At 42.0% G+C, this 27,797-nt stretch overlaps 1 protein-coding gene across 5 annotated transcripts in view; it reads right to left on the bottom strand.

Annotated features, from left to right (window-relative positions):
* Nucleotides 1-27,797, bottom strand: part of DPP6 (dipeptidyl peptidase like 6) — a 1,054,804-nt gene that overhangs the window by 460,704 nt on the left and 566,303 nt on the right. For all 5 annotated transcript variants that reach the window (XM_032753183.2, XM_032753184.2, XM_032762299.2 and 2 more), the window contains exon 2: nt 10,727-10,841. In XM_032753183.2, the coding sequence (XP_032609074.1) occupies nt 10,727-10,841 (115 nt within the window). The remainder of the gene's footprint in view (nt 1-10,726; nt 10,842-27,797) is intronic.

Genomic DNA, 27,797 nt, shown 5'->3' with positions numbered 1-27,797 from the left:
GTGCAGTGGAACTGCCTTTTATAAAACCATCAGGTCTCATGAGACTTATTCACTATCATGAGAATAGCACAAAAAACCCACCCCCATGATTCAGTTACCTCCCACCGGGTCCCTCCCATGACATATGGGGATTATGGGAGCTACAATTCAAGATGAGATTTGGGTGAGGATACAGCCAAACCACATCACATCTGTTCTTTGTCTCTTCCAGCCTCTGGGGGCTGCCAGTATTCCTGGGCTTCTGGCCACATCCCTCCCATCTCCACCTGTGTGGTCACATTGCGGTTTCCTCTTTTGTCTGTGTCAAATCTCCCTCTATTTCCTTCTTATGAGAACACATGTGATGGCATTCAGGTTCAATTAGGTAACTAAGAGTAATTCTCCATTTCAGATGCTTAATGTAGCCGCAAAAGACCCCCTTTTGGCCATAAAAGAAAACATTAACAGGATCCAAGGATTACAACATGGGCTTTTTTTTTTTTTTTGGTGGGGAGGGGCGCGCATTTTTTAGCCTACCACACCCTTCAAGGCTTTTCTCCCATTTCCAACCAACCCACCACTTTAGAAGGCATCCTCTGAGGATGCAGTGATCATACATTTACTGAATGAAAAAGAAAGACACGAAGAATCTGAGTAGGGGAAAAGCAAGAAAGAGACTGATTAAATGGGAGGTCCTGCAAATCATCACTTAACTGAAGTTCTGGTGATTTTAATACCATACTTAAAAGCACAGAGTCAATTTAGAATATCTGGGATTTGAGGATTATGAAGTAGCAATCTGAGAAAGTGCATCGATATATTGTTTCTGCAGAAGTGATCAATGGTTGTCCAAGTAGGGCTTAAGGTGAAGAGTTCAGAGAAGTTGGAACCATTTCAATCTGGAACTTCATCTTCCTACTTCCCCGACCTGCTTAGTTCATTTTATAGAATTGCTCTCCAGTTCTCCAGTTTTATTATATCACAGCTTTCTGTGTTCCTGACCCTGACATGGTATGGTAACTGCTTAAACTCCTGAATTGCTGCCTTTGGTTCTGGACTGCCAGAGTCTTCACTAAACTAGCAACTAATACAGGAGCCAGCTGCTTGTAAAAATATGGCCCTTAAGGCCCCCAAAATTAATTTGAACCTGACCAGGAGGCACTCATCTATAGCAGGCAAGAGACTCCAGAGGAAACCAGGGTCCCAGCATAAGATTTACTCATTTTCATGGTTACCTTTAAAATAGGATGCAAAATGCAGTGACACTTGAAAAGTACCCATTTATAGATAAATATGTAGACCCATTTGCCTTAGCTTATAGTCTTAACACGAGCATGAATAATAAGCATCTACTGCCATCCTTTAGAAAAATGGCTCTTTAGTGTAAGGATTCCATAAATAAGCGAGATGCACCTAGCGGTCCTTCTAGAATTAATGACGGGAAATCAAAAGAGAGACTGTTAAGATGCTCCCAGGGACCCACTTTTCAGTAGTTTGCAAGTTTGCAACTCAATATAGGTTTAGTAGCAATGTAACCTAATTCTTTATTCTATGAGAATCTGTCAGAACTCCCTCCTTTTGGAGGGAGAAGATTTGTTTCAATTTAAAGAATGATTCAAATTCACTGGTCACGTTCAAGGACTGTAGACCACATTCCTCAAGAATTTCACAAATCAAGGGGTCTTGCTCGTGGTGGCAGACACTGAAGGCTGCTTCCCCAAAAGCCAGTGCCTCTCTGCCTTCTTCCAACTCAGCAGAGCCTGACTCCTACAAATGGCGGGCTTTCCCAACCCCCCTCCAGTGAAGGTAGCCATGCAATGTGGTTACAGCAAATAAGCTGTCTCCTCACAGCTCTGGGGAACTGAAAAGAACTACTCAGAAAACTATTTCCTCCATGACAGAGGAAGTGAGATGCACAAGCTAAGTTATATGTGTCCATCCCTTCCTGTGCCTGTGGGCGAGTGATGCATGAAGCCATCACAACCATGTCGTCGACATACTGATGATGGCAGCAGAGAGATGGAGACCGCCTGGACTTTGACAACATCCATGAGCCCTGAATCTGCCTTGGACTGGCTATGTCTAAACTTGTCTTGTGAAACAATACGGACACTTGCAATTGGAACAGTTTTAGTTAGCTGTTCTGTTACTCACAGACAAAAATATTTTGGCTGACAAACTTTAACACCTGGACCTTGGATAAATGCTCAAGCAGATCCCTGAGATGGCCCTGGGATGGACTGACTAGGTTCGCAAACGTTATGTTAACACAACATATCCAAATGTTTATGTGCACACAATGCCCTTTCTTTCCTTCCAACAATAAGATGACTTACAGTTTTCATCAGATTCTGAAACTGGTTATGACATTGGTGTAAACAGTATCAGAAATTAGAGTTCAATCTCAAATCCAGGCCCTGTGCGTTCCAGGCTCTCCCAATTGGCTACCACCCCTTTCATTCTCCCTTAACTCTTGACCACACCTGGCCCCTCCACAACTTCCTGGCCAGACTGTCCTCTGTCCCCTGAGTGTTCACGGCCTTCCCTCTCAGTTTTCTTCCATCTCTACTGGATATATCTTTTAAAGTCCCTAATTGCTCATTCTCCACGAAGCCTTCCAGGAATGTATCCTGTTCTTAATGGCCTCTTCCATATTTTGGACCATCATAATGAACATCATCTGCAGCCTCTATTTATAGCACTCAGTCTCGATTAGTATTAACAAGTTAACTTTGGGCAGAAACATTAACAGTGGTAGCATCAGCAGCAGCCGAAACAACTCTGTGTTTCATGATCAGAGTAGACACCATCCCCAATCCAGTCAGTCTGCTGCAGATGGGTGTGAGCAGGCACGGAGGAGCCCAGGACTCACAGAGCAGATGCCCCAGGGCAAATGAACAATACTAGAGACCCACTCAAACCACCTGTGCTTTCCATGATGAAACGGTTGGGCCATGGTCTGTGGTAGTAGATGGGATATAACAAGACTGAATTTGCAGAATGAATTTAATATAGGAGCCATAACAGAAAATGCCCAAAAGATATGGAGCAAGCCATCTATTTCTACAAGACAAAAAAAATTAGGAGGTATGCATTACTTTTTATGATATACACACAAGCTATTAAATGACTGTTAAACTATTTTGCAATTTTCATTGAGATTATATGAGACTTTATGATAAAATAATCCAATATAGGTTAAAAATTGGGTAGCAGTACAATCTAAAATACAATAATGAATCTCACAAACATATAGAACAAAAGCAGGCATAAAAGTAGACATACCAGACGATTACATTTATGCCATAAATGCAAAGACTATAAAGACTCATAATACTACTCTGTGATGTCAGAAATGAGGTTGCCCTTGAGGGGATTAATGATAGGAAGGGCCTGGGGAGCTTTTGGGATGCTGGCTGCATTCTGCTTTTTTGGCCTGGATGCTGATTACAGAATCATGTTTGGTTTTAAAATTCATCAAAATTCAGCAATAGCTTACTCACATGTGTTTATATTTATATATTTAATTTCTATATAATATTTATATTAAATATATAATATATATCCTATATGTATATCCTTCTTCAATAAAATATTTTGAAATTATTTGTTCAAGAATTTTAAAAAGATAAGGTGAGGGTTGGCAATGCAGTCACAGACATTAAACAGTGATGACATTTTAATTCCATAAAAGTAATCTCTATGTTATGCTTCTACCCAAAAGACTGACGAGTCTTGTGTTCTGATAACCTGAGCTTGGCCTTAACCCAGAACCTCCATTCACTATGACTTTGAATTATTCAAGGCTTCTCATTGATGTACCACCTAAAAGTGTTCTAGTGTTTCCGGCATAAACCACTGTCCACCTGCTCTAATGTGAGATTCCATAAAAGCCAAGTGTCAGGGATGTTTTCATGCAAATCCGATCCTGCTGGAGTTTCTGACTCCCACATCAGTGATTGTGGCACTGGAGAAGGCCGCAGCGTTTCCATCAGAATGTGAGAACTGTAGCTGCTAACAAAAGGCATACGCTGTGTGTGGCCTATTGTAGACAGATACATATTTAATACCGAAAATAAAAAATGTAATGTTGAGCCTATTATTCTGAAGAGAAGAAATTTAGAAAAGAGCATGGGCCAGCAAGGGAGACATGAATGACAAAATTGAAAAGGACATATTCCCATTTGGTAAATCCCTTTGGAACTAAGATCACCTTAAACACTTTTAATTTGATTTCTCAAACATAAATTGTGCATAACTGGTGATAATTAGACTGTACTCCAGGACAAGATGCCTTGTTGTTCAGAGTGATTACCACGAGGCCCTTCCAGGTCTGCGTCATCAGGAGGGCACTCCACCACGCGCATGAGTTTCTTCTCACCGGGGTGGCAAGGGGCCTGTGGGTACCAGGAACCATTTTCACAAAACGACTGAATCAAGTGAGTTCAGAACGGATTTTCTAATTAAGTAGAAAGCAGGTACTCTACTCTGAGTTTCAATAAACCAGACTACAAGACTGGTAGTACTTGAAAAATACTATTTTTTTAAAAAAGCACCTATTACAATTTCTAATTAAATCTACCAAAATGGAAGCAACGTTGGGTAGGAATGCACTCAACACTGTGTGCAAACATATCCGAAGTGTGACTGTTATGACTTGGATTCTCCACTGTTGAAGACTGACTCTCATCTTTCACTTTCACCGGTGGAAGTCACTCCTGCCTTGGTGAGGATCTCAGTCCTCTAGGTCAGCATTTCCGCTATCTACGCAACTCAACAGGCCTCCACCGCACCCTGCCTTTGACTTTTATTTTTGCTTAATGATAACACTACTGTGGAATTCTCCTTGCACATGCATTGTCTTTACGTGGATTCTAAGCTTCATGGGAAGCACTGGCATCTTTGCACATTCTGTCTGGCACTTAGCACGGAGTTCTCAGCTCCTAGCCGGGGTCATTCATGCTGGCTCTGTTGGCAGGTATTCTCAGTCGAGGTGACACTGCTCTGTACGTTAGTGAATTTGAGACGGCTCTGGAGCTAGTGGCAGGTTGAATGATTTGATACCTCCTCTGCCTGATGGAATTTTATGCCAAAACACAAGCCATGGCTGTATTGCAGGATAGTGGATGCAGTCAGGCTGCGGTGCGGGAGCAGCGGTGCAATATTTGCTGTGCAGCCGTGTGGGAGAGGCCTAAACCTTGGACACCCAGTCCCAGGGCAGCACAGCCCAGAGAAACAAACAGCACTCACGAAAGCCCAGCAGAACCAAAAGCTGAAGCAAAGCTCAGCTGCATGTGTATTGTGATGGAACAAGAAAAGCAAAGTTCCCTCCAAAGCCTTCTCTGGAACTCAGCCATTCACTAGAGCCTCTCCAGGAGCAGTTGCCCCTGACAACTGGCCGTCAGCATGGAGGGAGAAGAGTTCCTAGCCACTGCATCCTCTGTTTACTGCAGAGGGGAGGCTGCTGTGGTTGCATCGCCTGCAAAAGAACCGAATGTAATGCTGGCAGGGTTGGCTGCTGCGCTGGAGGGAGGAGGCATGCTGCCACTCCCTGTGCATGGAGAAGACGCAGGGCTACTACTTGCCAGGCCTGGAGTTGAGCTTGGAGGACAGGGTCCCAGGACCCGGTTCTCAACCCGCTTTGCTGCTGTGGACATTTCTGTGTAAGAAGCCCTGGGAGCCATTAATTCCACTGTTTTTTTGTGTGTGTGACACAGAGTCTTGCTCTGTCGCCAGGCTGGAGTGCAGTGGCGCCATCTCAGCTCACTGTAACCTCTGCCTCCTGGGTTCAAGCCATTCTCCTGCCTCAGCCTCCTGAGTAGCTGAGATTACAGGCACCTGCCACCAAGCCCAGCTAATTTTTGTATTTTTAGTAGAAATAGGGTTTCACTATGTTGGCCAGGCTGGTCTCGATTTCCTGACCTCGTGATCTGCCCACCTCGCCCTCCCAAAGTGCTGGGATTACAGGCATGAGCCACCACACTGGCCTTATTCCACTCTTGAGTGACACTCGTGACAGCCCTTGGACTGGGGTGACATGAACGTTCACATGCACCTTGGAAGGTGGGAGTAACTGCAAACCCCTAGACACTACTGCTTTCTAAGTCCCAAAGGGAGTGCCAGACAACCACGAGATCAAATCTGCAGGAATCACGTTCTTACACAAAGCACAGTTCTGCTCAAAGAAAAGTAGAGGCAGAAACACATGTTCCACAGACCCTGAGGAAAACTTGACTTCCTCTATATTCGTTAGAAATATGTAATGGTTAAAGTCCCCAGCCATGTGAGATCATCAGCACCACCACCATAAAACAAAACAAGGATTGGCTTTGCAGTTCCTCCCCCAGCCCCTCTAAACCCTGGTCATCTGATTTCAACAGGTACAGGGATCTGTTTCCTGGACACTGAAGCACTGGATTGAATCCTCAGCCTGAATGTTCCAGGAAACTGTGCTCCATTCATGAAGCTCGCTCACGCAGGAGACTGCAACGCTCGCTCTCTCCCGGAACTGCCCCTGAAGCCTCTTCGGGGTTAGACAAGTTTTTAAGGCAATTTAGTATGTCTGGCACTTTTGTGGCCAGGCTACACTTTTCTCCCCCAACAGCTTTCCCATCTTGTTATCAAACCCTTTGCTTAATAGAAATGAAATTCACGTATCATAAAGTTCATCTTTTTAATGTATACAATTCAGTGTTTTTAAAATATATAATATTAACAGAGTCATACATCTATCACCACTATCAAATTCCAGAATAATTTCTTCATCCCCCTTCAAAGAAATTTCATACCTATTAGCAATCATTTCACTTTCTCCCCACCTCTACCTTACGGCAGCCACAAATCTATTTTCTATCTCTAGGGATCTGCCTATTCTGAAATCATACAATATGTGGCCTTTTATGCCAGCCTTCCTTCACCTAGCGTGAACTTTCCAGGGTTAATTCATGTTACAGCATGGATCAGTTCTTCATTCCTTTTTACTGTGGAGGGGTATTAAATTATATGGTTACAATTATTTATTTATTTATTTATTATTTATTTATTTATTTATTTAGAGATGGAGTCTAGCTCTGTCACCCAGGCTGAAATGCAGTGGCGTGATCTCGACTCACTGCAACCTCCACCTCCCACGTTCAAGCGATTCTCCTGCCTCAGCCTCCCAAGTAGCTGGGACTACAGGCACGTGTTACCATGCCTGGCTTGTTTTTTTATTTTTAGTAGAGATGGGGTTTCACGGTGTTAGCCAGTACGGTCTCGACCTCCTGGCCTCGTGATCCACCCACCTCGGCCTCCCAAAGTGCTGGGATTATGGGTGTGAGCCACCACGCCCCGCCACATCACATTTATTTATTCATTCTCTGGGCAATGAATATTTGGGTTGTTTTCACTTTTTCAGCTATTATGAATAATGCTGTTATGAACCTCATATACTAGTTTCTATATGAACATATGTTTCCAGTTTTCCTGAGCCTATACCTAGGAGTAGAATTACTAGGTAATATGGTAACTCTGTGTTTAACTTTTAGGAGAACTACTGAACTATTTTCCACAGAGGCCACACAATTAAAATCTTTCTACTAGTAATGTAAGAAGGTTCCCACTTCTCTATATCCTGGGAGGACTTATGATTTTCCATTTTTTGTTTGTGTTTGGTTCTTATAATCATCCTAGTGGGTGTGAAGTGGTATTTCATTGTGATTTGATTTTCATTCACCCTGAGGCTGAATGATGTTGAACATCTTTTCATATGCTTTTTGGCCATTTGTCTTTCTTTGGAGAAATGTCTCTTTAAATCCTCTGCCTATTTTTAAATTGAATTATTTGTTTTTTTGTTTGTTTTGAGAAGCAAGAGTTGTTTATATATTCTGGATACTAGACCTTCCCTAGATACATGATTTGCAAATATTTTCTCCACTGTGTGGGTTGTCTTTTCACTTTCTTGATAGTGTTTTTGATACACAAAATGTTTTAAGTTTGATGAAGTCCAATTTATCTATTTTTTATTTGATTGCTTGCACTTTTGTTGTCACATGTAAGAAACCATTGCCTAATTCAAAGTCACAAAGATTTATCCCTATGTTTTCTTCTAAAAGTTTTACAGCCTTAGCTCTTATATTTGGGTCTTTGGTCCACATTGAGTTCATCTTTGTATATGGTATGAGTTGGGGGTCCAACTTTACTCTTTTGCATGTGAATATCCAGTTGAAACACCACTATTTGGTGGAAAGACTATTCTTTCCTCATTGAATGGTCTTGGCTCCCTTGTCAAAAAGTAATTGACTATAGATGTATGGGTTTATTTTTGAACTCTCAATTCTATTCCATTGATGTATATGTCTATACCTATCCTAGTACCATATTGTTTTGATTCCTGTAGCTTTACAGTAAGCTTTAAAATCAGGAGGTGTAAATCTTTGAATTGTTCTTTTTTGAGATTGTTTTGACTATTCTGAGTCCTTTGCATTTTCATATGAATTTCAGAATCAACTTGTAGTTTCTTTAACAAAGAAAGAGGGATTTTGATAGAGATTGGTTTGAATCTGCACATCAATTTAGGAAGTATTGTCATGTTAATGATATGAAGTCTTTCAATCAATTTATGTAAGATATCCTTCCATTTACTTAGGTCTTAATTTCTTTCCATTTTGTTTTGTAGTTTTAGTACACATGTCTTATACTTCTTTATTTATTTTGTTAAATTTATTCTTAAGTATCTTATTCTGTTTGAAACTATTTTAAGTGTAATTGTTTTCTTAATTTTATTTTGGGATTGTTCATAGCTAGTGGCTAAAAATACAAATGATTTTTGCATTTTGGTCTGAAGTATTCCTTCCTGCTGAACTCGTTTATTATTATTATATGTTTTTTTTTTGTGGATTCCTTAAGATTTTCTATATACAACATTATCTATTCTATGAATAGAGACAGGTTTACTTCTTTCTTTCCTATTGGATGTCCTTGTTTTTTTGTTTTTTTTTTTTTCCCCTACCTAATAGCCCTGGCTAGACCCTCCAATATAATGTTAAATAGCCATGCCTGGGAATGAACATCCTTGTCTACCATCTCCTGGTCTTAGGGGGAATGATTTCAGTCTTCTGCTGTTCAGTATGATGTTAGCTATTGGGTTTTTCACAGATGCTTGTCAAGTTGAAGATGTTTCTTTCTGTTCCTGGCTTGTTGAGTCTTTTGTCAGGAAATGGTTTTTGGATTTTGTCACATGCTTATTCCGTGTCTGTTCAGATGGTCATGTGCTTTTTGTCCTTTATTCTATTCATGTGGGTATAATACATTGATTGATTTTCATACAAGCCAATTTGTTTTTCCTGGAATAAATCCCATTTGGTCATGGTGTATAATCTTTCTACATGTAGTTAGATTCAGTTTGCTACTATTTTGTTGAAGAGTTTTATATCTATTTTCATAAGGGGTATTGGTCTGTAGTTTCCTTGTGATATCTTTATCTAGTTTGGTATCAGGGTACAGATCACCCTTTTCTCATTTAGGTTTTGGGGTAATAGTTTAAGCCTGGATTCTAATTTGCCCACATTTGTTGTACCTGTGGAAAAGGTTTTTTATTATAATATCTACTTTTTTTCATCTTAGGGTCTAATGCTTGTGTATTTATTTACTGAGAATTAAAACTTTTTTTGCCCACACAAATAGGCATCTACTATGATAATGAGAATGGATAAAACAGTTACATACTGTTTTATCTATGGCCACAATGTTTTTCTATGAGAACTCCTATATTATTATTATTATTTTTTTTTTAGCTGGAGTCTCGCTCTGTTGCCCAGGCTGGAGTGCAATGGCACAATCTTGGCTCACTGCAACCTCTGCCTCCCAGGTTCAAGCGATTCTCCTGCCTCAGCCTCCTGAGTAGCTGGGATTACAGGCACCTGCCACCACGCCTGGCTAATTTTTGTATTTTTAGTAGAGATGAGGTTTCACTCTGTTGGCCAGAATGGTCTCAAACTCCTGATGTCAGGCAATCCACCTGCCTCAGCCCCCCAAAGTACTGGGATTACAGGCATGAGCCACCACATCCGGCCCTATATTATTATTTTATAGGCAAAGGCTTTCTTCTCTCCATAATCCTACCACTCTCTGGCCACTAAATTGCTACCATTACTCCATTAAACCCACTTTACATATTACCTTCTCCATGAACTTTCTTTTGAAAGATTTCTCTTTCTCCTCTCAACTCCAATAGCACTTCTCTTTGGCTTACTCAATAGTGCATGTATATATCTGTATTTGTTGTAGGTTTCTTCTGTGGATTTTAGTGTCTTTTCTTTCGTGAGAGATTTATGACACTGGTTTATACTTTATGTAATATTCAGTAGTACCTATTTAGCACCTTCTCCTTAGTTCACACTCAATATATGTTGTTTTAATAATTTTCTTAATTCACCCTTGATATAATGTCCAGGAATTCTATGAAATATATAAAATCATTATATTTATGCCACTGTCTTTAAGTTGATCAAGCATGAATAAGTAATTGTATAAGTAATTTTAATATATGCCAAGCATTTCCACTTAGTAAACAACTTTGTAAACAAATCCAAAACATATAAAATGAATTTTTAAAATTGAAACCATATTATATCATATGGCATAGTGAGAATTAGAACTTGGGAAAAATAAAGTATGTAATAGGTAGTTACTTAGAAAAAAATTGCAAGGTAAAATTATGCTCTTTCTCTCTGACAGCGACTTAGTTTTCCAAGAATGAATACAGTACCTGGTGTCAGAAGTATGACCGAGGTGACGATCAAGGAGCAGATAACCAGAATAACAAGCAGTGCAATCGCTATTCCTTTCCAATTCCTCTGCGGAGGGTTACTCCCCACCAGCTCCTAAAAACAGCAACAACAAAGAAAACCCCAGTGAGTGAAATAAGGAAATAAAATAAGCCAAATAGACATATTTCATTTAAATCAAGAACCAAGATACAAAACAGTGAAAGAGGCATCTTCCCATTCTTGAAGCTACTAGTAGCTCCCTTCTGTACCCTTCTGCCTTCAGTGGCCCAAAGCCTTGGGCTGTCATTTTCCTGTACTATGGCCAAATGTTACCTCAAGAAAGAATCTGATATTATTATGTTTGCAGCGTTTGTGCAAACCTAATGCTTCTCCTCCCGATAAACCAGACTGTACAGTACAGGGTCATCTTGGAGCTTTCCTTCTTCACAGCTAAACTCCTTACCCTCATTGAATCCAACCCAACCAGGATTAAACTTTTCAGCTCCAAGTCCTCTGTCATCTTTCCCTTTTTTTTTACATCCATGTGATCAACTTCTATTTCAGGGTACCAAATTTAAATATTTATTTAGCACATGCTATGTGCCAATTTTCACCGACTTCTTCCCGTCGCACTACCTTCAGGCTTTTCTTTTTCTATAGCTCCTCATTCAAGGTTTCAAGATTTTCCTGGTCTCTCTTCACTGGGCAACTCACCTATCCTTATTCTAGGTTTCAGTCCCTTCCAGAGAACCCTCTTGCACTGCAGCAAGAGTGGCAGGTGGGAGAGAGACTCTGGAGACACTGCTAAAGGGTGCTAAAGACTACATAAGTCTAGGAAATTCATCATGCACACTGGCTGCTGAGACCAAGTTTTCAGTTCCCTGCAAATTAGAGGAGTCATATAACTTTTAGTTGAAACTGTGATTCTTTGAGAGACAAAAAGAATTATATGAATGCTTAATAATAAGTAATAAATATAATAGTTACATATGGATTATTGTTAATTATACAGGAGCAAATAAGGACAGATGGTCACACTGCAAAGGGACCACTTCTGCCCATGTATAGTCTGGAGAATACACTCTTATAGTGCACATAATTGCAACTCAGTAACCAAGCTAAAATGAGGTAGAATGAAGACGGCCTCAAAAAGTAGACAATGCAATATATATATTTTCATCAAAGATTAAAAGTTTATTAGAATGTGTCAAATTGCTACAAACTAAAATAGACAATATGCAGTACCATCCAAATATTTAATATTGGCTATGTTGGTTATTAAATTAAGAAAAATTCATGGGGCCATTATAGGCTTAACAGGAAAGAGTTCTACAGTGGTTTAGAATTTCTACAAGTCTTCATATTTGCCATCTATAACTTAATTCATCTACTTAATTCATCTACAGAGAGTAGCTTTTTAGGACTTAAAAAGTAAGACTATCCATGAGCAACAAAACAGCTACAGAAAGTTACACTGATTCAATCTCATTTCTTATTAGGTAGCATTTTCTTTGGGAGAAAATCACTGGCCAGGGCCAAGGATAAGTAATTAGATCTTGCTAATTCAGCAGCTTTTCATTTCACCTGAATTCAGAAAGAAAATAAGCCCTTTTCATCAAGTCTGTGACTAGCAGGAATCTTTCAGTGGTACTATTCATACAAGCAACCTTGTGCACGCAATTTCTCACAGCCCAGTTGACATTCCTCAAACGCTGTTAAGAGGAAATTCCAAGGAGACCATTAAAAACAGAACGTCAAGACCAAATCTTATTCATGAACCAGAATGATAAAATTAATGTTATCTTCATTAGCTCAAATAATTGATATCTTTTTAGTGTTGTTTCTATTTCATTTTTAATTATTTTTTAAATTTTTTCCAGCCCAGGCTGGAGTGCAGTGGTGTGATTGTAGCTCACTGCACCCTCAACCTCCTGGGCTTACATGATCTTTCTGCCTCAGCCTCCCAAGTAGCTTGGACTACAGGGGTGTACCACCAAGTCTGGCTAATTTTTATTTATTTTATTTTTTTGTAGAGACAGGGTCTCACTATGTTGCCTAGGCCGGTCAAACTCCTGGCCTCAAGAAATCCTTCAGCCTCAGCCTCCCAAAGAGCTGGGATTACAGGCATGAGCCACCGAGCCTGACCTGAATATTGTTTCTCATAAGATTAATCTAGACTTCTAAATTCTGTTTTAAACACATTTATCATATAATAGATGCATTGGTCAAAGTCCATTTGCAAATTAAACAAAACAAAACAAAAAAAACCCTAAGACTTTTGATTTGTGTCAATTACTTGACCAGCCAATAATGTGACTGATTTACTTACCAAAGTTCATTTGAACAAATGTTGCAGTGGTAAACTCCTCCCTGACCCAAACACACTCACGATCTGACAGTTGCTGGATTTTGTTATAGATCATGATATAGAGAATATTATTTAGAAATATGTTTTAGAAAGAAGATAAAGATATTTGCAAGACATATCACATGAAGTAAAGTTGAAGGAAGTGTGTAGCCTCAAATACCAAATACTTAAAATTCCTCACTCATTTAAAGGCATATCATACAGACTGGGGAGCATGTTCCAGAAAGTAGAGTGAGAACCAAAAGCAAATTTAACAGAGACCAATCGTGCAACAGTGAAACTTCAGAATATCTAACCATTGGTACTGCCTGATAATGGAATGGGCTGCTTCACCCGGCAGTGAGCAGGATGAATGGGCATCTCATGGAAATCCTGCGGGACTGATCCTTCAGGGAGGAAAGCAGAAATAGATGACATTAATAAGGAAGAACACAGCAGAAGTTCTTTGGACACAAGATAGAGACGAAAGATACAAAACTGTGGAAGCTGGTACTGGGGGTGAAGAAATGAATGAGAGTAAGGACACTTCATGAAACGGGGGCAAAGACTATGCTTCTTCCATGCCCACTGGACTAAGATAAGATTTTGCACAGAAAACCAGTCTGATATACATTATTGAGTGAAAAAATGCACAGTAAGATGACCCATAGGCATTGATGCATATCCCACTCGACTGGAGTGATTCTGGGTCATATACATCGTTGCTTAGGTACAGATGTATCACATTGTCTTTCAGGCAGCATTTTTGCATTAAAACCCACAGGGATAAAGATATTCTTTACTAAATTCGATTTTTATTTGCCAAATTTTGTTTTTCAGAGTGCAGGAAATTTTCTTTTACTACACAAGCAACATCGTGACAATAATAATGGGAAGCAAATTAAACAGGAAAAAAGTGATGAATAACCTTGTTAATCCAAAAAATTGACTTTTTAAGCCTTTTTCTTTTTTTTTCTTTTTTTCTGAGACAGAGTCTGGCTCTGTCGCCCAGGCTGGAGTGCAGTGGTGCGAACTCGGCTCACTGCAAGCTCCGCCTCCTGAGTTCACGCCATTCTCCTGCCTCAGCCTCCCAAGTAGCTGGGACCACAGGTGCCTACAATCACACCTAGCTAATTTTTTTTTATTTTATATATTTAGTGGAGACGGGGTTTCACCGTGTTAGCCAGAATGGTCTGCATCTCCTGACCTCGTGATCCGCCCGCCTCGGCCTCCCAAAGTGCTGGGATTACAGGCGTGAGCCAACGTGCCTGACCAAGCCTTTTTCATATTATTTTCTATTTCTGGTCTATATGCACATTTAATTTTTAAATAGGTACAACCACAGCACAGATACAGTTTTCAAGTTAGAACGCAAGCTAATATGTGCTTCTTTGAACATCTAATTTGGCTCCCCAAATTCAGACTTCCTCCAAACTTGCAGGAGTTGAACTGTTAAAAATTTGAGTAGGATTGATTCTGCTTTCCATGAAAGTCAAGAGAAGTCACTAGGTTATCCCCTGGCACACTGAGTTTTAGTAGTGTGTTTCTCAGTAGAATTAGACATTTTTTGCCTAGCATGGTGAAAGTGAGGCTATAACATATTCCCTATTCCGTTACCACATGCATACTTTGGAGGTCCATTAAATTGTAAAAGCATGTTCACAACCATTTGCTCTAAGAAGAATAAGTTTTCTACCCAGTGATCCACATCCATCCATCCAACCATCCATCCACACTCATCCATCTATCCATCCATCCATCCACATTCATCGATGTATCCATCCATCTATTCACCCATCCATCCACTCATCCATCCATCCATCTATTCATCCACATTCATTCACCCATCCATCCATTCATTCATCCATCCATCCATCTATTCATCCACATCCATCCTCCATTCATCCATCCATCCATCCATCCATCCATCCATCCATCCATCCATATATCTGTCAATCCACATCCATCTATCCAACACATGTTTATCTAGGGCTTACTATGCCAGGTTAGGTTTTGAGAACCTTGAATACAGGAATGAATAAAACAGACACTGACACTGTTATCAACAGAAGTTGAATGGCTTTCATTTTTTTTCATATTTTTTTCTTGTAATGTAGCGCAGGAATGGGGGAAGGGACAAACAATAAGCAGATCAGCTCACTAAGAGAAGAGAAAAGCAGGACAGTGGAGCTCTGGGAGCTGTTTGCATCAGAGAGATCTCTAGCAAAGTGACATCTGCATAGAACTGAAGGAATCTGCAGAGCTGACATCTGAGAAGACAATCCAAATAGAGGGAGTGGCAGGTGCCTGGCCTTTGAGACAGCACAGGCTTCAGTGGAGACAGCAAAGAGGCAGTGGCCAGAGTGGGAGAGCAAGGCGACTGTTCTGAGGAGGGGGGGCAGTAAGGGGCCAGGGAGTGCAGAACCTGGGGGCCAGGTGCGGGCTTCGGCTTACCTCTGAGTGAAAGGGGTGTGAGCACAGCAGTGTGTAAATAAGGCTCCCACTAAGGAAGGTGACCAGGGGAGCTGCTTAGAGGAAACACTTGCAGAAACCAGGGTGGGAACAGGAGCGGCCAACAAGGCACAGGGGTAACAGAGATCTGTCCTGGGTGGCAGTGGTGGGTGTGCTGGGAAGTAGCTGAATTCTGGGCATACAATAGAAAGATATTAGCCAACAGTGTTATTCTGAGAGGGTCACACAGACCTAGGTGTCAGGATATATTTATGTATCCCTTTTGCATGTAAAGCCCTCTCTGGGGCTCCAGCCTTCTGTTTTCAAGAAAAAAACACCCTTTGCACCTGTGACATGGCAAGTCTGTCCTCTTTCTACCTCTAAGCCTAATCTGAGTTCTACCCCACTCTGCTCATACCTTATTGTTTCTGGAGCAAGTCATTCCCTTCCATGCCCCCTTTCCTCAACACGCCCTACAACTTTTCTGTTTCCTGGAATTTCCCTTCATCTTCATTTTGCCAGGCAAATCCCTTTGCATTCTTTACTTATCAGCTAAAATATGACCTCTGACATTGTAGGAAGTCTTGCCTGGTTTCACTGGCATTATTCTTCCCCCTGGACACAACCACAACACTCTGTGAGTGCCTTTCTGTAACGCTAATTCCACTATTAATTTATCTATTTAATATATATTACCTTAGTACATGTATTAATATATTGTATTATCATAATGCATGTGTCATTACCAGGGGGCAAACTACTCAAGGACACCGTTATCTTGCCGTGTTCAACGTCTGAATGCCTGGTACAAAACTTGGGACAACATAGTGCACAGAGACTGTGTTGAGTAGATGAATGGATGGATAAATGCCTTTAGAAGTAACAGAAAGGCAATCATTGATGGATGCAGAAAGCAAAGGGTTAATGCAAGCCTAGTTGCATGAATGAGGCCATAAGCAGCAATGGATTCTGCAAGATGTAATGCAAACTGACACGCATAGTTGGCAATCCTGTCCTCTGCGACATCACTGCTGCTCCTACTTATTTTTAACTCAGGCAAAAATAAAACAATGAACTAAAACCAAGCTATACCTTTTCTGTGTTTGGTCATTTTAAACATAAAATTCACCTTTATCCAATGTTATTATCCTAGTAACTTGTGATTACAGCTTGACTTTTATGTGTGCCAATTGTATGTGCAATTGTGTGTGCAAGAAACACAGATTAAGATAATAATTACAGACACCACAATGTCTATGAACTGATTCAAGGAGGACCCTAATGCAGGCTGCTTTAATTTTCTCCCCAGCTACAGCCGATAGAACCCGTGCCTCTCCGTCAGGGAATGCATTCCTGTTCTCTCCTCTCTGTGTTAAAATCGGACACATCTCATCTTGGCCTGAGCTTTGTATCTCTCATGAATTTGCCTTGCTAGATTTATCAGACTTTGTGCCTTATGAAGAGGAGAAGATTCAAATGAGAACTCTAAGGTGGAGATGATTTTTGAATGCTGCAAGGAGGAAAGGAGTGGGAGACAAAAGGAACTGATTGCTTAGGTGTTATCAGGATTAAATGTAAATGTATTTGAAAGCACACTATAATTTATAAAAATTATAGAAACATAAGATAAGATAAATATAAGATACTAATTTACTATTTATTGCATCACCACTAAGTAATGTTTTAGCAACATATGATATGTAATAGAGAAAGAACTCGAAAGTGCATTAAATTTCCTACTCTTTATAAAGAAAGGGAAGGGGCTAGAGTGGTCACATTCTGAAACCTGTGATCCTCCAACTTCTTGTTGCATCCTGAGCTTTAATGAGGGGAAATCTGAAATTTAATTTGTATTGGGTCCTCAAAGCAGAGTGATCCAGATTATTGGATCCATAATTGTGACTCCACAATAAAGTGATGCGTACCTCAAGCAGCCAATAACCACTGTGAATGTTCCGGGTACACATCCCATGACGTGTTTGTTTCATGTAATGCAAGTCTGGCCTTACGCGGCTAAAGGGACAGAAGGAGTCACCTCCAGCAGAAGTGAGATTGGAGGATGATTTCACGATCAACCAAAGCCTCTTCCTAAAGACACACCCCTGCAGGAGAAGACTGGAGAAATCAGGGGCAGCACAGCAGGGACCCCGGGGACAGCTGAGGTCCAGCCTTGCCAGCCACAGTGGGGACAGCTGGCAATTGTACGTTCTATGTCCCTTAGCTAAAGGCAGAGGGGTCAACCAGATGGCCTTCTCACTAGGGAAGGAGGAAGTGAAGTAAATTATTTCTCTCATAATAATCTATCTTTAAACCAATCAATCTCTTCTTCTATCAGGCGGCCTGCAGAAGTATATTAAGACTAGAAGACAGTCTCGTTCCCAAAATGGAAAGTGGCCTTTTCTATGATATAGCTAGACCCAAGGTTAGGTAATTGATAGCTTTAAATAATTCCAGAGGATATGTATAAATCAGCAGCTACTTGGGATTCACAATGCTGGCTGGAGGTGGAAACACAAGCCAGTCTTGTTGGAGCAAGAGGACCCTAACTCATCATCCAATAAAGCATTGCATGGACTTAGCAGGGGAAGCTTTCCCACTCCCTGAGATGCTCCTTTCCTTGTGACTGTCACTTTGTTTCTTGTGAGTACTTCTGGGGTGCTTTTGCTAGTAGTGGGGGTGAGGGAGGGATAACGGATATGGCCGCAAGGTATGAATTAATGCTGCCTCCATGTGAATAACTGCAGAGACTGCAGGCGTGGGCAGCTGAGCAGCCCTTTCAGAAAGACTGAAGCAACCAATGTGGGAATGGGAGGCGGTGGTGGTGGAAGAAGATGTCGTCCTACCTTCCCCAACACTTCCGTTTATTTCATTAATTGGAAGTTAATTTTGGTTCACCTGCCCAACTTTTGAGGACTGGCAATTAATTATACATCATCATCATCTTAGTGGAAGCAGAGGAGCCAACGTTTCCGGAACATCCAGACACCAACCTGCAGGTGCCCCTCTTCCCCTGGGCAGTGTCCACCACGTCCTCCATGTGGAGAAGGGACGTCTCACTGCTCAGGCTCTCCCAGGGCTCTCCCGCACCCTTTCTGTATGTGCCTCACGGACTCATCTGGGATCCACTCTACTTTTCTCAAATACATTTGGGAACTTCTAAAGTTGCCTATTTTACATAACATGACTTGACGTTGCTGCCTGAGGGCACAGCACTTTGAAATCCTATCCGCCACCCTTACTAAAGCAGCTGTCAGCCCTCTACTTGAAGGTCAGCAAAACTGTGTTTGCAGAATTAACTTCTGCCCTATCAATCCTTCTAGAAAACAAACAAACAGGCAAATTATTGATGCAATAGCTATCTGTTAACATTTCTTCTTGATTATTTTTACCTGCAAATTCCAACATCAGGTTCAAATTATTTTAGGCTCTTCAGTTTAATTGACTGGGTCTGATAGATTCTTTTATGAAATTAGTTCAAAATGTAAGCTAGTCTTGCTTTCTGGGCTCAGTCTACTTTGGTTCTATTTTGATATAATGTTTTAAAGGTATCAGGTTGTTCTATATATTTCCAAATGCAGCAGCACTGTGACCTGATCATCCGCAGAAAAAAATGTCACAACACATCAGGCCCAAGAGAAATCCCTTTCAGTGAAAAGATGGCTACGAAGTAAGCTGCAGAATTTAAAATTGAGCATTTGTATCTTTCACCTTGCTGTGTATGATAACAGCGTCTTAAAGCATGTTTAGATAATGGCTGTTTTTGCATAGACCCACTGAAACCCATAGGCGATTTTGAGATGAGTTTTCTATACTGGGTAGATTTTTGGCATGCTCAACACATCACTTCCCAATGTCAAAAATCCCTGCAGGCACTCAATAAATATTAAGTAACTAACAAACTAGTCTCAAAGGCAAGAACCACCAGCAATTGAATGGCAGAGACTGAAATAATTTGAGCTCACTTTTTAAAAAGGGCTTGCCACCCTGGTACAATATTCCAGCATGGTACAGAGGCACTGCAAAGAGTACCCCAGTCAGATGATCTGAGCTGCCCTCCTCCTCCACCCACAGGCCCCGGAAGCCACATTTCTAGTCCGTGAGCCCTCTCCTCTCCTCCTCAGCCAGAGACAATTAATTGGCCTAACCTAGGTCAAAAGTCTGCTCCAGGATTTGCGGTGTGGGATTAAAATATTCCAAGTCGTTCTTGGCTGCTGTCACGAAACATGAGAACGGAAGGTGGGGAGGGAAGTTAAGTGCTTGCTGCCATATGGTGTAAGGATTCCAAAGGAAATAAAGCAGATTTACAGAATGAGAGGAATGAAGTAGAGAGGTTCAGAACCAAAGAGAATCAAAAGCAAAGAGACAAAGGCAAAAAGGTAAGACGCTCAAAGAGACAGAATGACCTCCCCTTGGCTTTCCATTTCTTGATGTACTTTTCCTCCTGAGGCCTGGATGCATTTTTCCCTTGAATTTAATAATGCACTCCTGCTGCTTTAGGAGATATTTCTTTTTTTTCTTTCTCTTTTTTCTTTCTTTTTTTTTTTTTGACTTGGAGTCTCACTCTGTCGCCCAGGCTGGAGTGCAGTGGCACTATCTCGACTCACTGCAAGGTCCGCCTCCCAGGTTCACGCCATTCTCCTGCCTCAGCCTCCCAAGTAGCTGGGACTACAGGCTCCCGCCACCACGCCCGGCTAATTTTTTTGTATTTTTTAAGTAGAGACGGGTTTTCACCGTGTTAGCCAGGATGGTTTCGATCTCCTGACCTTGTGATCCACCTGCCTTGGCCTCCCAAAGTTCTGGGATTACAGGCGTTTGTCATGGTGCCCGGCCTTGAGGAGATACTTCATTTCCCATTTTACTTAAACTAGTTTGAGTTGGTTTCTGAAACTTGAAAACAAAGAAGCCGAATGCATAGCAAGCACTGATGCTTCATCCAGCCGCCTGCTCCCTGGTCCTGCGCCATTTCTGAGAAGGCATTTCCTGAGGGGCTCCTGTGTCTGCGGCATGCTCTAGCTACACTTCCACTTGAAAACTAGGTGGAAATTCCAACCACACTCTTGGTTTACAATTTAATTTAGTTTTATTTTATTTTTGTGTTATTTTTTGAGATGGAGTCTCACTCTGTCACCCAGGCTGGAGTGCAGTGGCGTGATCTTGGCTCACTGCAACCTCTGCCTCCCGGGTTCAAGCCATTCTCCCTGTCTCAGCCTCCCAAGTAGCTGGGATTACAGGCGCCCGCCACCACGTCCAGCTAATTTTTGTATTTTTAGTAGAGACTGGGTTTCGCCATGTTGGCCAGGCTGATCTTGAACTCAACTCAAGGGATCCGCCCATCTCAGCCTCTCAAAGTGCTGGAATTACAGGCATGAGCCACCACACCCGGCCTTTGGTTTACAATTTTAAAATAACCAATTTGCTAATTTGATGTATACATTTTCTTTGAAAAGGCTGATGATTCTACTAGTAGGTATAGTTATTTTCCCAGGGAAACTGAGTGAAATTTGCATTTACCTTAGCAGATTTTCAAGAATCAAATTTGTCATCATCCACCAGCCTTGTAGTATGGGCCCCTCTGTGACAGGAGGAAGCTAATTTAAGTGGAAGCAAATGCCAGCCAAGACAGTTGGCACAGCAGAATGTTCACGGGTCTCGAAGAGGATGGGCTGTTCCTGAGGTCTTCACTATTTTAGGTATCAAATTACTCAAAAAGAAAGCTGTAGTATTTTTAAACTATAGCTGGCCTAGAATGGAATCTATTCATTAGATCCATGTTAAACAGCTATTAGCTTAGTATCCGCATTTTCACATAGTCCAGTATAATGGAAAAACAAATAGCATCAGAGAAATGACTGGCTGCAGAGAGGCAATTGATGAGTAATCTTACTATCTTAATTCACCTGCAACCTTAGTCTCCTTTGTCAGGGAAGCTAACATAGTTGCAGGTACCAGGGAATGGGATATGGACATCTTCATGGGGTGTCATTGGTCTGTCTACCAGAGTGGTGTATTCCATGTAGCAGAATGCCATATAGCCATGCAAATCACAACCTCTGACTACATGCACGGCACGAATGAACCTCACAAATATAATTTTAAGTGACATAGATCAGACACTAAAGAATATAAGATGAATGTTTCTATTTGTAAAAAGTTCCACAGTGGGCAAACTACACTAAGTAAGTGGTTCACATGTAAGTCCATGAAGACAAGCCAGAAAGACGTTTCCATGAAATCCAGGATGCGGCATAACTCAACGGGGAGAGAGAAGCTGCCACTGGAAAGAGGAAATGAAGGTACAGGAGCTTCGGGGTACTGGCTGTCCTCTGTTTCTAGACCTGGATGGCTTATTTCACATTAGGAAATTCAGGTTACACTCACCTGTTAAGCTGTGAGTTTACATGTTCCATAGTTTTTGCATTGTAATATTTCACAAGAGCAGTGGTTAACCACATGTACTGGATCCCAGTGTTGTGACAGTGAGCACTGGCCTAATGTGGTGAACTGAAGAGACATCCCTACACTTGCACTCGGTGGGAGAGAGAGACCTCAGGCAAACCCAGTGACACTGTGAGGTGGGACAATGGGCAGGAATTCCAGGTGTCAAGAGGGAGTATAATGATGGGGCACGTGCTGAGTTTTACTGAGGTGTTGGGGTAGACAAGGGTGCTCTGAGGAAGCGAATTTGAGTTGAGAGTTGAAGAGTATACAGGAAGGAGGTGGTGACCAGCTGGGGCAGGTTTCCCATGCAATGGAGCAGTTGTAACCTATGGCTACATGTCAGGAGTGAGGCGTGAAGCATCCGAGATGAAGCTGGACAGACAGGCACAAACAGAACCAGGCCTGGCCTTGTGGACCGTGCCACTGGTCTTGCCTTTTATCCAAAACACAACTGCAAGCCAGGGGAGCATTCTGTAAGCCACCTTAAATAAGTTCCAGAAGAAGTCAGACATTAATTACTCAGTTCGTCTACTGACATCAGAAAAGTGTCTAGAGAAAGGTCAGGATGGCTTCCTTCTCCCGCTGTGCCTTAAAATGTGTCAAATATCAGGCCATTGTGGAATTGAGCACCTTAAAAAGTAAGATATTCACACAGCAACTATAAAAAATATTGGGAGAAAATAAATGACACGCACCTGACCGCAGAATCTCCCGTTACACTGTTCCCTTCTATTGTCTAAATGTATTTTCTTCCTAATATTTATTCACTGTGAAAAGCTCTGACATTAATTTCTTTTATGTATCATGGACCATTTACTATAAGTAGAAGGTAGCAACAAATTACAAAATCAGTGGTGCACATATCTCAGGATGGTAAAACAGCCTTCTAATCATTGTATTTCCATATTCAGGAGGACAACAAATGACGACAGGATGGCAAGAACAAGTTTTAAATAACATTTAGCAGCTGACACGTGTCCGTCAATAATCATCCAGGAGCCTGTTGGGTGCGCATCCCCATCTCTGTTTCACGTGCGCATCCCCATCTCTGTTTCACGTGCGCATCCCCATCTCTGTTTCACGTGCGCATCCCCATCTCTGTTTCACTGGCTCATTTACTCCGTCTTCATTACTGGTGGCTCTTATCTTTCCACAAAGGTGATAAAAGCCAACACAGATCATAATTAACCCAAGGACTTAGGGGTAGACGGAGGAAAATGCAGGACTCTGCATGGTTCCAACCTCACAGAAGACGGCAAAGAGGCTCCAATGAGGTCAACTCCGCTAGTGAAACTGGTGGGAAAGCGTTGGCCCAGTGCAGCCTGTGGCAGCGACTCACAGGAATGTGCAATGAGTTTGGTGTGATCTCTCAGTACCCCCTTCCCTTCCTCCCTCTTCCTCTCTCTCTTTTCCTCCTTCTCCTTCTCCTCTCTCTGTCTCTCTATCCCTGTTGCTCTTTCAATGTCCCTCTACCACTCTCTCTCACACAGACATAATTAATGCCTAGTAATCCACAATTTAAATGAAATTCTTGGCCAGGCACGGTGGCTCATGCCTCTAATTCCAGCACTTTGGGAGGCTGAGACAGGTGGATTACCTGAGATCAGGAGTTCGACACCAGCCTGGCCAACATGGTGAAACCCCATCTCTACTAAAAATACAAAAATTAACGGGGCATAAGGGCATGTGCCTGTAATCCCAGCTACTTGGGAGGCTGAGGCAGGAGAATTGCTTGAACCTGGGAGGCGGAGGTTGCAGTGAGCCGAGACTGCACCACTGCGCTTTAGCCTGGGTGACGAGAGCGAGACTCCATCTCAAAAAATACAAATAAAAATAGAATAAAATAAATTCTCTCTGCTTGGGAACAGCCATGAACATAAAAGCAACAATAACAAACAAGAAATAGAGTGTGAGTATGAGCAGGCCCTGATCAAAAACGTGGAAGACACTCAACTATCCAGAGTCATTAATTCAGTCATTTCTGTGATGGGTTATTTTGCTGATCAGGAGATAAGAGCACCTTGACTGGAAAATGCTGATGATCCCAGCTGCACTCCCCACAGCTCAGGTGAGCAGCTCAGAAACAAAGGTGGGAGAAGAGAAGGAATATGAAGACGAGAATTTACCATGATGCACTGGGAGAAAAATGGAAGAGCGCGTCAGATGCAGGAGAGTGGGAAGCAGATCAGCAGATCGCAATCCCAAAGCCAGCAGCAAGCGGAGAGGGAAGGGTGAAGTGGCTGAAGAGTCCAGCAGTCTGGACCTTCAGGGTGAAAGCCAGCATGCATCTAAAGGCCCTGCAGGCACATCTGTGTGGAAACTATAACTCCGCAGTGTTACAAAAGGAGAAAATATGGGCTTAGGGTGGCTTTTGTTTGTTTGTTTGCTTGTTTGTTTTACAGCAACATGGTACATTTCCAAATAATTTCTACCTGAAACTATAAAAACATAGTCTGCACTTTAAGTAGCGAAATTTGGCTTTTCATGAAGTCGCACATACCAGGAACAAGAGGGCTAAGTTTCTATCTTAAACAAAATTCAGACTGTTAATGTTCTATTTTAATTGTATCAGTCCAGGTTAAACATTATTTTATGATCCAATGTCTTTAAATTGTTATAGGTTTAAAAAGCCTAAGGACACCTTTATCTTTCTTATAGGTAAACTATATTTTAAAGAAATAACCACAGTTTACGGTAGACTGAGACCTGAGGCATGTGTTTTAGTCGTAACATGTACAACACGAAAGACAGAAATCTTTGTTTTACTTCAGACATTGTGTAACAGAGGAAAAGAACATGCAGGCCTAAAGGAAAGCAAACAGTGATGATTTTGTTGGAAAGTTGGACCTGTAAGGAAAGGCCAAGATAATCAGTGGACTTATCTGGAGAAAAGGGGGCCAGGCCAGAGCTTAATTACTGCCTCCAGACATAATGCATCTGCATAATCCAAAGGATTTTGGACAAAAGAAATAATAATTATCTAGTTCCTAGGACAGAAGGAGAAGACTAATTGACATTATGAGGAGTGTTTGAAATAGCTTTATGTATTTCTCAAAATGATGGTATGAAAATAGCCTTAGAACCCCCTGGGTGTGCACGTCAAATGCAGATTCCTGGACCCTCTGAACTGGAGTCTCTGGGGACAGGGTGGGAGAACGTTCGCGTTTCACAATGTGCCCAGTACAGTCTTATAAACAATGAAGTATGAGGCCGGGCGCAGGGGCTCACGCCTGTAATCCCAGCACTTTGGGAGGCTGAGGCGGCCGGATCACCTGAGGTCAGGAGTTCAAGACCAGCCTGGCCAATAAGTTGAAACCCCATCTCTACTAAAAAAAAAAAAATACAAAAATTAGTCAGGCATGGTGGCACACACCTGTAGTCACTGTCTCAGCTACTTGGGAGGCTGAGACAGGAGAATTGCTTGAACCTGGGAGGCAGAGGTTGCAGTGAGCTGAGATTCTGCCACTGCACTCCAGCCTGGGCAACAGAGTGAGACTCTGTCTCAAAAAAAAAAAAAAAGAAAAAAAAAATTACAGTCTAGTATGAGAGCCATTATCTACAGGAATTTGTTACATCTGTAACCTGGATAAGTCAGTATGGTAAAGCCCCTCACAACTGGTTTAAGAATGGAAGGCTCAAGAGTTTGTGATGGCAATTTTTCAAATGCCAAATTCTGTCCATTAGCACATCATAGCCCAGTTTTGAATTTAGAAACAAAATTCTGATTGGCTGTCTTACAGCCCTTGACTGGCCTTATTTAACTACCCTGTGAGTACACATTATATGAGGGCAGCTTTTCCTAAGTACAACTTTTCTTTTACCAAGTCAGAAGCAACATGGGTGACCAGTGACATCATTATCGAACAGAACTCATGACCTGCGATGCCCACTTCTGTGTCTTGAATGTTTCAGCAAAACTCAAAATTTGAAACCCACACTCAGCATGCATAAGCTTTGTGGCTAGCACCATAATGAATAAATAAACTGGTAAAAACAATAATGACAATAACCAAACTCAATGCGTTATAAAATCCAGTGCAGGTGCTGAAAGCCTGTTCATATACGTGTGACAGAACCCATGGACAAGAGCACTTTCAGTCCTGACGGAGAAGGGGGTGTTTCCCCCCGAAAACCCCTAGATCATTGTTAAGAAAAAAGAATCTCCCTATTAAAAGGCTATCTCATTGGCCCACACTGGCCTCTTTTTGTCCAAAATGTTCAGACATGTATCAAGCAACAGATCTCAGGGTACTTAGGGCCATAAATATTTGTACTGGTTAATTGTGACTATTATTATTAAATAAGTGACAGCAACATACACATTCCATACCAGAATGCATGAAAACTATGTTCTTATAACATAGCAGCATGATAGAAGCAATTTTCAAGAGAATCTTCAAATAACACCTATTAGAAAACAGCCAGGCAACTTAGTACATGGAATTCATTAGAGCCTAAATACTTAAAACTAGCTTTACTTAATATTATTGCAGATTAACTGAGGAAAAGCTAAACTACTTGTACTGTGATTTTTGCTCTTCATTTCTTTGAATTATTTTGGATCCGGAAACTGCTTTACTCAGAGCACCTCCTTACCGTTACCCCCATTTTTTCTTCCAAGGGAAGTGGAGGGTGGAGAGGCCAAGGAGCTGGGCCAGGCTGAGATCCGGGCACAGGAACAGATGTGCCCAGCCTGAAACCACAGAGCCCAGGGCTACCAGGAGCTGAGCGCTGTCCTGGATCACTGGGCAGATACCAGGAAAAAAGGAAGGTCCTGAATACCAATTCCAAGGAAGTCAGGTAAGAAAGGGAGAAGGAAAGGCTGGGTGTGGTGGTTCTCGCCTGTAATCCCAGCACTTTGGGAAGCGGAGGTGGGCGGATCACGAGGTCAGGAGTTCCAGACCAGCCTGACCAACATGGAGAAACCCCGTCTCTACTAAAAATATAAAAATTAGCCAGGCGTGGTGGCACGCACCTGTAATCCCAGCTACTCGGGAAGCTGAGGCAGGAAAATTGCTTGAACTCGGGAGGTAGAGGTTGTGGTGAGCTGAGATCGTGCCACTGCACTCCAGCCTGGGCAACAAGAGCAAGATTCCGTCTCAAAAAAAAAAAAAAAAAAAGAAGAAGAAGAAAAGAAAAGAAAAAGAAAAACAGAGTCTGACATGAGGTTTTGACGACAGCAGCTATCTGAACCCTTGGAGCTGGTGGCCCGAAGTGTTCTTCCACCATCCGCTTGCCTTTTGTGGGTGGTGTGCAGCAGGCCCTGGGGAGTGGCGCAGGGAAGTAGGGTGGGTGTGGGTCTAGGCTTGCTGGAGCAGCCCTGAGCTGGTGCTGCTCAGTGATGATGTAACCGCATCTTAAAGGATGGCCTTGGCGCTTCCCCCTGGTGGCCTGTGGCTCCCAACGAGCATCCTTGGCAGCTGTTCTCAGGGCACCCCGGTGTTCTGAACACAGGCCTTTGCTTTCCTCCTTCCTCTGAGGACTTCAACACTTCGCTCGAGGTGCACTGTCTTTCATCTGAACACAACCAGTGCTGCTCATGTCTTCTCTCTGGGTGCTAATCAAAGTAAGCGCCATGAGCACAGGACGTCATTAGAATCCACCTCTCTAGCACCGTGGAGCCTAGTGACATTTTCACACGCTGAACTTGTAATATTGGTTTCCTGAATGGCAGACTTCACTTAATGAAAGAAACATTCGAATGAGTCTGACATCTCTGGGTTTGCCTCCACCATGTGCCAGCTGAGCTTTCATCCATTAAACTCCTGGAAGCTCAGATGTCAGCTGGGAATAACACAGCCCTTGCAGCACTGAAGTGAGGATTAAAGACAACA

This window comes from Hylobates moloch, unplaced genomic scaffold, assembly GCF_009828535.3.
Source record: "Hylobates moloch isolate HMO894 unplaced genomic scaffold, HMol_V3 SCAFFOLD_1, whole genome shotgun sequence".
Classification (NCBI taxonomy): Eukaryota; Metazoa; Chordata; class Mammalia; order Primates; family Hylobatidae; genus Hylobates; species Hylobates moloch.
Note: the sequence above shows the minus strand (reverse complement) of the source record. Positions and strands in the feature narration are given on the sequence as shown.